This window comes from Corythoichthys intestinalis, chromosome 2 (assembly GCF_030265065.1).
Source record: "Corythoichthys intestinalis isolate RoL2023-P3 chromosome 2, ASM3026506v1, whole genome shotgun sequence".
In the NCBI taxonomy this organism is placed as follows: domain Eukaryota; kingdom Metazoa; phylum Chordata; class Actinopteri; order Syngnathiformes; family Syngnathidae; genus Corythoichthys; species Corythoichthys intestinalis.
Genome location: NC_080396.1, coordinates 22,441,719 through 22,456,542, shown reverse-complemented (window position 1 = coordinate 22,456,542; position 14,824 = coordinate 22,441,719). Strand labels below are relative to the sequence as shown.

The following is a 14,824-nucleotide window of genomic DNA, read 5'->3' as shown; positions in this document are numbered from 1 at the left end:
CCGTCATTTGCATCTAGTTCTATATTATGTGATATCTACCGTAGCATCATCATGTGGGCGTAGTTTGTAGGCTATCGGCTACAGTCAGGTATTATTGGAGCCACCAAGCATCGCGTTTGCAACGCCGTCACAATTCCCTTGCCTCCTAACCAGTCCTGCTCTGCTCTCTCGTCTCTGTGAGTCCGTCTCTATGAGTCCGTCTCAGACTTTTCTCGCATCATTCAACCAACATAGTAAGGCGTAGTAATGCATGGCTTTCCTGCCTCAGTAACAGTAACGGCGTTGCCAAGATGAGAAAAGTAATTAATTAGATTACTCACTACTGAAAGAAATAACGCTGTTAGTAACGCCGTTATATTCTAACGCCGTTATTAACAACACTGGCTACGAGTTACAATTGGTGTGTGACGATCACTTAGCACAGACCTTTAAAGGCTAAAGAAAAATTGCATATTCTCTCTGGCCAAGAAAACAAAACTTACCATGTGTGCAAGCCTGCATGGAGACTGGAGATCACACACTAGTGAGTCGGGAAAGGGTGGGGGGCACAACACGTCACGAGTGACATAACCAGACACTGCTATGATGCAGGCTAACTACACATAAATGTCAAACATTGTGAACATGTGACGAAAACTATGGCGCATTTTCTTCTCATCAGACGAGAACTGGCATTCGTCTCGTTATTTTCTAATCTCACTAAACATGTTTTTAGCTCGTTATCGTCTCGTCATTGTCATGAAAAAAGTGTTCGTTGACCAAATATTTTCGTTGTAGTCATCGTTGACGAAAACAACACTGAATACTACCCAAGAGTTACTCAACAAAGCTGACTTGAGACCAGTGCTGAACTAGGAGAAGCTTTTTCCCAACCCAGACAACAAGCAGCAGAAGGTTGTAGGATTAAGGAGATCCGTCTCGAACCAGACAGATCCAACACCCGCACAAACTAAGCTCTGCGACCTCTTCTCATCCCTCACCTCAAGGGGTGGTGGGATGATAAACACCAGGGGGCTTTTGTAGGCCTACGCCTCCATCACGCACAACAACGTCAGGATAGGACCATGTATTGGGAGATACAATGGAGGTCCCGCTAATGTACTTCCTGTCATTGTGTGTATATTGTGTGCAAGAGTGTATGCTTGATATTCCCGTTTTTATAAGTGTCATCACTGACATTTAAGATTTTCCTGCAGTGACTTTGTGCTTTGAGATAACTTCTGCTGTCAAATGGTTGTACAGCAATACATTGAAATAAATCCCTAGTCATCACGGAAGGTAAAAAGGTCATAATAATTTTTCTATATGAATATAATCAATCGTATTTACAATAGACAAAAAAAATATGTGATGTGTAAAACCTCCTAAAACCACAGAAATAGGGAAAAAACATGTTTTACACATTCATTACACTTACTGTAACAGGGCAAACATGAGAAACTGATTTTCTTTCATATTTGTAATTTAAAGTAACATACATGAATAAAATAAGTACAAAAGACATTATGCACAGTGAAATGGAATATATTTTGAAAATAACGCAAACATGGACTTTTTATAAGGAAATAAGTAGCCTAACATGGGTAAATGGGAAAAAAAAAAAAGTCCAAAGTGCACATTAACTATATTGCCAAATATATCACATTTGAGACAAGCATTTCTGGACTTCATTGTCAGTTTAAAACCCTATTGTGTTGATTCTCACTTCAGTTATATTCCTTTCACCGTGAGAACCATGTAATGCTTAATGTATCATTTATGATAAAAATTAGAGATTATATATACAATTTTTTATAAAATGTTCAATTTTTTAAAATTACATTTAAGGACCACATAAAGCTTTGAAATTGAAAGAATCTGAATTTTCTGTTCAGTATTTCTGCGGTCAGTCATTATAGAGTTAACAAGTTCTAAACCTCTCCATCAGAGAAAATAAAATGAAGTCTCTTCAAATATTTCCTTTCTCTTAGAGAGCTGATGAATTGCCCCTTTTTTAATCGCATTAATTCAACAAGCTTGTTCTTTTTTTTTTTTTTTTTTTTTGGTCCTAGAAAAAATGTGCATTTGAACCAATCAGAGCTGACTATCCATGCTAAACACATGTCAGTATGTCAGCCAATTGAACGGATAACTGGAGTCCAGGCCAGGGAGGGTAGTTAGCTGAGCCCATGCGCCCATCGACACGACTTGTCAGACTCCGATATATGCTGTAGCTGTGGAGCTCCATGCTGTCCGTGAAATAAATAAATAATAAATACGGTGGAAATGGATGACATTACACAAGCACTTTATTAGGCTTTTTAACACTCGTGGAGAGATGTGTGTGGCAGCCTGGCAGTTTTTTTTTTTTTTTTTAACATAGAGGTTTGACCGTTGCCGCCATATTTTCGGGATCAAAGCACTGTTCCGCCCTGAATTTCATATCGGAACGGCGTTCCGGACCGTCCCGGCACACTTTTACCACTGATTCTAACAAAAAGCCTCCACTGTTCTATGATACTATATCTTTGATATAGTTCTTTGTCACATGTTGCCTATTGACATATAAGTTGCAATGCTAAATCAGACAACAGGAGTCATACATTTCACCAGAGCAGCTGATACCTCAAATAAATTGTCTTTATAGCTAATTTGACACCAACTCATCATGTCTTCACTTAAACAGCTAACAGAGAAGAGGGAAAACAACAGTGATTTCACATCTTAAAGTGTGACTCAAATGAGTTCATTGCCATTTAAACAGGAGGTAAGGATATACTACTTCCTGTCAAATAGGAAGTGATCCCGTGATGTCACTGGCAATGGCGAAGTACATCACAAAGCTGAGGCAACCTTTATTTGACACTGCTCCCTATCTATGCTAGCTAAATGTCCAGTTGGCCACCTCTCCAGGCTTCTTACAACCTGCCCCCACCTCATTAATTAATAATCCCTGCCTCTCAATGTCTAGCCAGGTATAATCGCAGCTCGGAAGGGACAAGAGTGGGGGTGGAGAATGAGAAATCCCACTGAAAATATAACAACACAGGAAGGGGGGGGGGGAAAGTACAAACTTTCGTCCAGAAGTTTTTGAGAAACAGTTCCTCGCCTAATCTTGGGGTCTAATTGATGCCTGTGCTCTGTCAAAACCATCTGACGGTCCAACAGAGATTAAACAGAGCTGATCGACCCACCACGAGCCAGAACCACCTCCTCCCTCCTTCCCTTTCTCATGGCACCCTCCCTTCCTCGCCTTTCCAGTCAGGCTTACAATGGAAGGCCCAGACTGAGCTGGGCGCAGAGCGAGAAAATGTTATATTTAGAAACTAGAGGAGCTTTCGGTCAATGCGCCAGTGTCCAAAACAGATTTATTGTACTGCAGATCTACCTAATGCTCTCCTTTAAGGTGGATTCAATTTGCTTTACTTGAACAATGTAAGTGCTTGAACAATGTAAGTGATTGTCTTACTTTAGCAAAAAAATATTCAGTTTAATTTGGTATGAAACAGAATACTGTAATTCCCAGGCTTTGAACTCTGGTGTTTAAAAATTATGCAGCTAATTTATCGATTTTTACAGCCTAACTAGCTTCATGGCGCCATTTCATTCATCTCTATGTGTGCCAAACAACTGCAGCCATTCGGTGCAGTCATCGTTACGTTGCTACTTTAAGTGCTTTTAGAACTCTGTAACTACTCTGAGAGTGTGAAGGATCTTGACAACACTCTTGAGTTACTCAGTGTAAACAGTGCACGCTCTGAGTGGATTTCCAAATGCAAACGCTTAGTGACTGGTAGCAATTGCATGCCGACTCTGTTAAGAGAAGAAACTTGGTTCAAGATCAGATCAGTTACCAGGTAGCGATGGGTGGTTACATGAAAAAAAAAAAAAAGGGCTGTCAAAATCGCGTTAACGGGCAGTAATTTTAATTTTTAAAATTAATCACGTTAAAATATTTGAAGCATTTAACTAGGCCTGCAGCTATCGATTATTTTAGTAGTTGATTAATCGATGAACTAGTTCGAATAATCGAGTAATCAGATATGGAACATAAAAAATTAAAATACCTGACCTGAGCCTCAAACGGTATAAAAAAATAAATGAATGAGGCTATATGCACAACAAAAGAACAATTGGCTAACTTACATAGCAAAAGTCCGCTAGTTTAAATTCCATAAAATGCCAAGGTTTTTTTTTTTTTTAACAATGCTTTTAACAAATAGTTAAAACACATATTCCCACAAAAAATGGCTAAATATACCTTTAAATTAAGAATGCATAAAAAAAAAAACTAGCTCAAACAAAAACTTAGCTTATATTGGTCTTAACAGGGAGCAGCTGGATTCAGCCATGTGAAATGAGGCAGACTAGAGGGCAGTGTATCCACCCAAATCAATGAAACTAAAAGCAAACACTTTCAAAAATCAAACCCTTGCAATGCCACTTCAATTAAACGAATACTCGAGGCAGGAAAATTTAATTCGAATATTTTTTTTCTAATCGAATACTCGAGTTAATCGATTAATCGTTGCAGCACTAAATTTAACGCACATGCCCAGCTCAAACAGATTAAAATGACAGCACAGTGTCATGTGCACTTGTTACTTGTGTTTTGTCGCCCTCTGCTGGCACTTGGGTGCGACTGATTTTATGGGTTTCAGCACCATTATGTAATTATTGACATCAACAATGGCGAGCTACTAGTTTATTTTTTGATTGAAAGTTTTACAAATTTTAATAAAACGAATACATTAAGAGGGGTTTTAATATAAAATTTCTATAACTTGTACTAACCTTTATCTTTTAAGAACTACAAGTCTTTCTATCCATGGATCGCTTTAACAGAATGTTAATAATGTTAATGCCATCTTGTTGATTTATTGTTATAATAAACATATACAGTACTTACAGTGGGGAGAACAAGTATTTGATACACTGCCAATGGGAAAACCCACTAGCAGTGTATCAAATACTTGTTCTCCCCACTGTATGTACAGTATGTTGAATGTATATATCCGTCTTGTGCAGGGGTCCCCAAATCTTTTCCTGTGAGGGCCACATAACTTTTGCCTTGTCTGATGAGGGGCCGGGGTCAGTTTGTAACAGAAAAAGTGTGACGATTGCAGGAGTGCCTAAATGTAAAAATTTATTGTTTTTCAGAAAGCCACAATCAAATAACCCTTTCTGGATTCTTCACGGAACAAAAGTAAATAAAATAAAAATTATAATATAATATATAATATAATATAATAATAACACTATTAATTAAATAGATAATAACCAAATAACCCTCTCTGGGTTCTTCCCAGAAAAAGCCAGGAAATAACACAAGTAAAAAAGAAGAAAAACCCTGGTCTTGTGTCTTATCTTTCCATTCCAACAATAATTTATAGAAAAATATAGCATAAATTATAGATGGTTTGAAGTGCGATTGATTACGATTAATTAATTTTTAAGCTGTGATTAACTCGATTAAAAATTGTAATCGTTTGACAGCCCTAAAAAAAATAAACTAAAATAAAGAATAGATAGCCACAATCTTTATTTATTAAGAGGTCCAAGACGTAAAACTAGATTTTATTTTTTTGTAGCTTTTAAAAATAATGTCTGTTGTGATTTCAGACTAGCTGTGAATGCACTAGAAGAACTTGTAAGACTGTTGACAGGGCAATCCTTGTTACAATGTAGACACCTGGAGCACATAGACTGGGTTGTATGGCTTGTATATGTCCAAAAAAACCTTTTCTTATCAACTTTTGGACCAAAACATAAAAACTGTAATTAACATTTGGTTTGCTTGCATCTGTAACAAAATGATAATGATTCTCCCCTCAAGCTCCAATACTATCCATCCTGTCAGAGCACACCTTACACTTACAGTTTGTAACAGCATGCATCACTGTGCGCATGCTTTTGTCTGTCTGGTCTAAGAGGGACAAGGGGGTGGCACAGGTCATAATACTTCCTGTCACAGTCAAGGAGAGTTCTCAGAGTGTCTCATTGTTTCTGCTCAATAAACTTAAAACTTTACAGGTTTACATCAGTATTAGAGCATTAATTATAATACAAATAGGGAAACAGAGGCACACATAGAATTAGGCTGGATTGACACATTAATATTGCATGTTAGCATCTTTGTGATACAGTTTGTGCTGCAACGATTAATCGATTAACTCGAATATTCGATTAGAAAAGAAGATTCGAATTAAATTTAGCTGCTTCCATTATTCGTTTAAAGTGGCGTTGTAATGGCTTATTTTGAAAGTGTTTGCATTCAGTTTTATTGATTTGGGTGGATACACTGCCTTCTTGTCTGCCTCATTTCACATGGCTAAATCCAGGTACTTCCTGTTAAGACCAACATAAGCTAAGTTTTTGTCTGAGCTAATGTTTTTTTTATGCATTCGTAATTTAGTTTATAGATATATTTAGCCTATTTTTGTGGGAATACGTATGTGTTTGAACCATTTGTTAAGCATATAGCATTTAAACTAGATCCTCATTTATTTAATTTTTTATACCGTTAGAGGCTCAGCTCAGGTATTTTAATTTTTCATGTTCCTTATCCGATTACTCGATTATTCGAACTAATGGTTCATTGATTAATCGACTACTAAAATAGTCCATAGCTGCAGCCCTAGATACAGTGTGTTATCTGTAGGAAGAGTGCTCATGTGATTTTTGAACTATGAAATGAATAATTATGACTCATCATGTAAATCTAGTACGTGACAGCATTTTGATATGATGAATATACTGGAAATATAGTGCACTTGAGGTACTGTATATAAACATTAAATACAGTATAATGTACATATGGTCACCTTCTTGAAATTGATTGTTAGTAAATTCAAAAAATGGGTCAGTTATTTTTTTTCATTTTTTGAAAAATCTGGAGGAAAAAAAATTAAAACATGACCAAGGCAGGTGTAATAATAATAAGGCGTCGATATGGTACATTACACTGTTATATGAAGCACACAATGTCGACTATGGTGCAGGTTCCTTCCTTTAAAGCTATGGGGGAAAAGAGTCATCTTCCAAGATTTAAATTCAACCATAGAGAATTGTTTTATTTGTATATTCTGCAATATTCCTTTCGTTTTGTTTTTTAAACATTATTCTATCGAAATTGCTTCTTTATAGCTTTCATTTTAGATTTAAAAACAGGAAAAGAAAATAATTCAACACAAAACCCCAAATCACCAATTGGCCTTTGAAACCTGATGGGTCAATTCGGCCTAATTTGACTGCAGAGTCAGCGACACTAATAAAACATGTAACTATCGTCATCCATTTTATTCTCAAATAAAAATAAATTCAATAGTGATTGCTCAGCATTTCAGTCTTCTGACTAGTTGGAATATAGGTAGAAAGCTCACACATGGTCTGACTAGAGCAGACACTACATCCATCAGCACTGTCGGAGGACAACTAATTTACTAACAGTCAGCGTCTGCATGGCCAGCCTTTGAGGTGCATCTGCTCGAAGTTACTTTCCCTACTTTTGTCTTCCAGGCAGACTGCATTGTCCTCTTGGGAACAGAACACCAGACCCGACGGGCCGTTAGAAGTGTTTGCTGGTAAGCCCTAAACTTTAAAGCATTTGTATTTTACCTTGGTCCAATTGGTGAGAGGAGGGGATTGTGCCCAGCTACAGATTACAGAAATCATGGGGGGCCAAGCAAGGCTGTGCCTTTTTCTGATTTATTATCAATAAATAGAGGGAACATGTGTTGAGCAGGGCAGAGCAGATACTGTAACCCTGAGAAACGCTTAAGCAACAAGACTGGCCATAGGTCTTCGCGTCTGCTTCACATTAAACAACTTGATTGTGGCTGTGCACATGTGGAGCTACTCAAACAGAGGCACTTGTGTTTGATCCTTCAAGGTGAAAACAAAACGACCGGGAGAGACTTTGTCTGTCTGTTTATCTTACATGTACAAAATTACACAGCCGACATCAACACAATCTGAATGCTGGCCTATGCTTTTTTCTTTCTGAAGAAATAATAGAACTTTCCGTTCAGCCACCATATATTTTTTGCAGACTTTACAAGTAGTTTTAAGAAACATTTTTTAGTATGTTTAGCATTCATTTGCTCTTACCGCTTTTGGTGGTAACTAGGCTTGTCATGAAAATTACTATATCAACTCATTGTTCAATATATAAAACACCCAACGATTGTTTTTCAGAGCGCAATAATGATGCTGCATATTTTAGAATTGATGTCGTTCAAGTGACTACTGGGCCAATAAAAAATTTCCATGACACTCAAGTGTTTCTGTGATTATTAAAAAATACAAATATATCAACAATACTCAGGTTGATCATAATAGTTTCTGGGAAATATGTATCATCCTAAAAAGCTGTTATCGTGACAGGCTTAAAGACAACTTTCATCACAGTCAATGTCATTTTCAATGTCATTACCCCTAATCTTAGTTCCCCTAGGGTAAACACTGATTGAGTCAATCAGTCACGATTATGTCAACAATCAAAATATTCATTAATATAATAGTCATCATTCATTCATTAGGGTTTAGGGTTTTCCATGCCGCTTTTTCCTCATGAGGGTCACGGAGGTGCTGGAGCCTATCCCAGCTAAATACGGGCAAGTAGGCTGGGTAAGCCATGAATCGGTTGCCAGACAATCACAGGCACAATGAGACGTATGGCCATTTACACACAAAACCATACCTATGGACAATTTAGAGTGTTCAATCAGCCTACCACGCATGTTTTTGGGACGTGGGAGGAAACCCACACAGGCACGGGGAGAACATGGGAACTCCACACAGGAAGGCCGGAGCCCAGGATTGAACTTTGATCTCAGAACTGTGAGGCAGACGTGCTAACCACTCTGCCATGGTGCTGCATAGTCATCATTTTTTTAATTTTGAAAATTTCTCTTAATGATCAGCAGTGTGCGAATTTAACATTGTGATGGAAAATCTGCGAGACAGAACTCCACAAGTCACTCAGGACTCAAGTCACCTGATCCTATCCATTCCATCATTCAAGATTTGCCGTGGTATGAAAACGTCACGGTTTCAAAAGCACTAAAATTTTCCACAATCCGTAGTATGGTATTAGCTATTTTTCATGTCTAAAAAATGCAGTGAGAAACCCGTGGCTTGGAGTTGCAGTGCTCACCCCTACCCCTCCGGCTGTTGCTCGGTCCTGTGTCTGTCGGTGACACTACACCTCTCCCCTCCTAAAATACAATGTCGCTAGTATGGGAGTACGTCGGCTACCGAAAAGAAACAGACGGCTGTGGGTTAGAGGACGAAGGACAGCTAACATGATTTCACATTTACGTGACCATCATCTGTCACTTTACACAAAATTTAAGGTAAGTAAACACAGTCGTGAACGTTTCCCCCCAGCTACGAGAGTTCACTCCAGCGTGTTTAGTGTGTTTAGCGATGGTAAAACAAATACAATAATGTAAGCTTTTTAACAAGGCAGAAAAAGTGGCTTGTTAGCATGCCAAGACGGCTAACAAGTTTCCTCTCTATCATTAACTTACTTTTATGAAGTCTTCCGCAATTGTAAACATCTGTCAAAATAACATTTTCATAATACAGCCTGTGTTTTTTTTTTTCTGTCGAGGGTGTGTGTGTGTGTATATATAATGTGTAAATAATGATACGAGTCATACATTCTTACTCTGGCTCTCCATTAATATTCAACTAATTAATATTAATAGCAGTATTGGTATGTGTTTTACATAAATCAATTTGATCATATACTTTTAAGTCCAGTTCTATATTACCAAGGGTTCTTGTTCTAATGCTGAACAACTTGAGCAGTGGCTGTGGGTTTAATCTATAAATTCTATTTTCATTTTATTTAAAATATTTCAGTTATTTATTTTTTGTTATTTTATTTATTTAACATTATGTTCATGTTGATGTTCCAATTTGCAAATATGTTATGAAAAATAAAAGAAATGTACAAAAGTCTTTATACATACCCATACATCTCAAAATAACACATTTTAGAGCTATAATTGCATAACCGTGATACCGTGAAACCGTGGTATTTTTGCTAAAGGTTATCATACGATCAAAATCTTATACCAGCATATGCCTATTACTACGGTAATACGATACTACTTATTAACCATCCCTTTATTATTACTATTATTTATTACTATTACTGAATACTAATAAAAATGTACATCAGGTAGCAATGTCACACTTGAATATGAAGTGAACTAAAAATAAACAAGGCAATAATAAACATGTGTAGTAAATACGAATTCAAGTAGTACAAGTAGTTACTGTCTAAAGCGTTCAAAAGGGTATCGGTAGGGTCTCATTGTGACTCAATGCAAGGATATAAGTCTGATTACTATCCTGCTATCCAAGTTTGAGATTTCCAAAAAAAAAAAAAAAAAATTGCTTACACATAGCTTGTGTGTTGACCGAAAGTCAAACAAGAAAACTACATGGACTTTGCAGCCATGTGTGTCTGCCAGCATGTGCACGTTAGACACAAAATAAACAACCTGCATAATTCAGTGACTGACTAAATTTAACACCAGTTTTCTTACTTCTGCCGGTAAAAGGTAGAACATTTAATCTAGGAACTACGAATTCAGATTCCTCGGAAATCAGTGTCGTTTGTAATCATCATACTAATAATCTAAGATGGAGACAACCTATTTGCTGTGGCAACCCCTGAAGGGAAAAGCCGAAAGGAAAAGAAGGTGATCACCTACATCTTCTCTCCAAATAGAGAAATAAAATACTGCCCATCTTTTGCTAAAATGATTAAGATTCAGGTACAATTAGTATTTCTAGTTCAACCTTTCATCAGTTAACTGACTGATTTGCACTGTATTGTGTGTCAATCCAAGGACGTAAAGACCACTTGACAATTCAATGATCCCTACAATATAATGAAAACATGGTTCAACAAATGAGGGTCATATTTATAATGGACCTAAATTCATGTGACTCACTGTCTGAGGTAAACTATTATAAAGTCCTGCTTCTTTAATATGATCACCTGCTCGGTGATGCATCATGACAAAACTTTACCGGATTGGGAAATAGAAAACTTTCCTTTCAAAAAGCAGTGACAAAATGGTTACTTCAAAACATGAGCAGACACTCATCAGTACTAGTGATAAAGTTATTAGCGTGTTTTTAAACATTGTTCCATTTTCTTGAAACCACAAATACAATGCCATTATAGTCACCAGGTTTGGTTGTTATGGCACTAATCTTTTGCGTGTGCCATATTTGTTTCACTATTATTAATTTTCTATATTTGTCATTTTAACAAGTGTACTATTCAATTCAATTTCAACTAGTAGTGCGACTAGAATTACGTCATTTTATGTCTGTTGGAGGAAATAAACCCATCTAATCAATTTCTATAAGACTATAATTCTAGGTTTTCATTACACACCTTTAACATTGGCTGCCTTCATTGCCTCTATATTGTTAACTAGGGGTTTGACAAAATATCGAAATTGCGATATATCGTGATACTTTGTATCCCAAAAGGTTATCGATATGCTCCTGTCAAGAATCGAAATATCGTTTTAAAAAGGTGTCAATGTTAAAAAAAAAAAAAAAAACAATCAGGAACCATCAAGTTGCTACCAAAATCTTCCACTATAATAGTGTCTCAGTTAACTCTAAGGCTGCCATTGACGGTGCTTGACGCCCAATCCATTTAGACTGAGAACGTTCGTTCATTCAAAACCAGAGCATTCACAGTCATTCGGTCTGCTTTTCGGGGCATTTACAGGTCACTTGCTGTTAATTTTAGGGCATTTACAGGTTCCTGTTGAGTCTAACTCACTGCCTATTCATTTGGGTGATTCCCAGGTCACTTCTTGTTCTGTAAATCAAAATAAACAGGAAGTGACCCATAAAATACCACAAAATCAACAGGAAGTAACTGAAAATCAACAGGTAAATGACCTTAAATGGCCCAAAATTACCTCATTGCCGCATTGGTAGCCACAGACGTTCAAGCCGTTTGAAGTGGGAGGGATGGCAGCGAATGAACGAATGTTCATTCGCTGCCACCCTCCCAGTTCAAATGGATTGGACGTCTACTAGTGATAAACTCATTCCAATTCACAGCAGACACTTGTTTTTCTGTTTATTAGTTGTTTGTAGAAAATCCTAGACCAATGTACCAATGTATCGATAATCGTTGTATCGCCATATCGCCAGACCATCGTTATCGTGATCTTTGTATCGCAAATCGTATCGTTTCGTGAGGTACCAAGAGGTTCCCACTCCAATTGTCAACTATATACAAGACTGAAAAGCACAACTATCCCTCTGCCTAAATGCAACAACTATTCACGGGTTGAAGAATAGTATGTGAATTGAAGCTTACACTGTACTTTAAGTGTCCCCTCTGGCAATGAGAAACAGATAAACCCTACAAGTTAAAACCTCTCCAAGCCATGTTAATCACAGTGGATGAAGAAAATATATTGACAATATTTGATACATCGCTAATGAAGTCATAAAAACAACCAATAACCAGAGAATCATCGAAAGTGGAAACGACGCATATTTGACGGACTGTTTCCAAAGAAAACTGGAAAACATTCCAACAGGAAGCACAGCGACACCGGTTTAGTGAGCCTGATGACGCGCTGTAGCAACTGATCTGTTTCAACTCGCAGTAATCTTCCTTCAGAAAATTATTACGTCCACTTCCATAGCTTTTCTTTCAGTTGCACGTTCTGACTAACAGTTAAATAAGTGAAAGTTTAGTTTATAAATCTATATAAGATTTGGATACCTTGGATACACTTAAACTGCCCTATTGTCATCATAGAAAAAAAGGACACTTAAAATTTATCTTGACATCAAAATTCTCTGCGACTTAAAGAACTAAACCTTGGCCACCGAAACCCTGACAGCAATACAAGTGCCACTCACCTGCAGCTGGGGCTCACACAAACTCAAGTGTACCCGCAGTTGTTCTATCCATAGCCTGAGGGCAGGCAAACAGATAGACACAAGGGGGATGGTGCTCAAGGCCCAGGAATATTCAAATCTGAATACTGAATGCTTATTTAAATAAGAACTGTTCCAAATTTAACACAGAGAAGGATTTGTTTTAAACTTTTTTTTTTTTTTTTTTTTTGGGTAATGTTTAGGAGAAGGGTGACGTGTGCCAGAGGGAAGCTGGTGTGTTAATATAAGAAGCAGATGTGAAATATGCACACTTGGGAAGAAAAACAGACAACGTGCTGTTCCACTCAGATGTGGAAAAACAAAAGCCGGCGTTGTAAATTCTAATGTCACACACCTGCTTTTACTTTGACCAAGAATGAATGGAAACTTAATGAGAAGTAAAAGTTGAACTACAATCAAAATTAAATGCACATTCAAGAGTTACCTACCATGGAAAATGGCAACTTCCCAGAAAAAACAAGCGTTCAAAATTTCAGCGGAAGAATTGATCAATATCGACAAGGTCCAAAAGAATGCAGCAGGGAAGGTCAAAGTTCCAGATCCAACCTGATTCAAATGTGCTCTTCTGCGTTTGAGGCTGCGATAAGTCACGTTCCGGCTTGTATGATATTCCTGGTCCACAAATTATGACAGTGGATGTGTTCACTTTGTTTATGACACCAGTCTGGTAGTCACACATGCTAATACACAGGCAGAAAGTCATAGGCACCGCCCACCTTCGCATTCACACCCCCACAAGGTCAAACACATCCAAGCTGACTCACAAAAAAACTCACATATTGCGCCCTAACACATTATTGCATAGTCATTTCAGTTCCAACTTAAAAGACCAACTTTACTGGCAAATGTTGCTGTCTTTGTTTGGAGTTTCACTTCAAACCTTGAAGAGTTAATTCTGATATCACCTTTTTTCACATGAAAACAGCTCAGTCTTTGCCATACGAAGCGGACAAATGTGTCTTTCTAGTTGTCAAATAAGAAGTCTGAATGGTATAAAATGAGGTTTGGACAGAACTCTGAACTGAAACAAGTATTTACTACTTAACTAAACTATACAAGAGTGCTACAAGAATGATCATCTGGCCCAAAATCTGAAAAGTGAATTGCACAATCAAAATCAAAACTATTATAACAGGAGGCCTTTCATTTTTGCTTTTATCACTTTGTATTGCACAAGGAACCATATTTGGTGAGGCAACAGCCTTCCTCCCTATGAGGCAGTCTAATCATTTCAGGCAATTCCTGGTTTCTATTTGGTTTTACTACAGCACGGTTGAAACAGCACAGTAATACAATTAGTACCTGGTTATGTGCAGGAAAACAGGCATTGACATTTAATTTAAAAACGACTGCTATGTAAAATGTTAGGAAAAAAGAAAAAGCAGTAAGCGGAATAATTCCAATCTCACTAAAACAGGGCAATTTTCATGTGGAACTAGCACATTAAATCAAAGAATAAAAGGTAAAATAATTAATATTGGAGTGATGTCATTCTCAAATTCAAGTTCTGAATTCCAAAATAAAGGGCGGCACAGTAAAATCGCTCTTTTGTTTTTCGGGCTAATCCGAGATGACTACATTTAAATCCCTCGCAATTAGCTAGCTCACAAAAACAAGAGGGCGCCCCAAAGGCAGAAGTTCGGGGGTGGGGGTGTTACATGTTTGATGTAGGGTGAAGGAGCGGGTGGTTCTTAATACCTAACCCCCCACATGAGTAGTTCAAAATAAAGCAACCTGTTGAATCTATATCCCCCACTGTCAGTCTTAATTAGAGGAGGCTACTCTTAAAAGAGGGGAGGGCAGCAATGCAATTACCATGAAGGATTAGACCCAACTGGCAATACCATTGTTGGGTGAGGAATGAAGAGTGGGTGAGGGG

General features: G+C 37.5%; 1 protein-coding gene across 2 annotated transcripts in view; it reads right to left on the bottom strand.

The window, feature by feature from the left end:
* The window catches only part of plekhg5b (pleckstrin homology domain containing, family G (with RhoGef domain) member 5b), a 106,879-nt gene that overhangs the window by 47,573 nt on the left and 44,482 nt on the right, over nucleotides 1-14,824 (bottom strand). The window contains exon 1 of one of the 2 annotated variants that reach the window (XM_057829426.1): nucleotides 13,374-14,231. The exons of the other annotated variant lie outside the window; for it this stretch is intronic. Within the exon in view, the coding sequence (XP_057685409.1) occupies nucleotides 13,374-13,376 (3 nt within the window). The 5' untranslated portion in view covers nucleotides 13,377-14,231. Of the gene's footprint in view, nucleotides 1-13,373; nucleotides 14,232-14,824 lie in introns of those variants that run through there. 2 annotated transcript variants of the gene reach the window in all.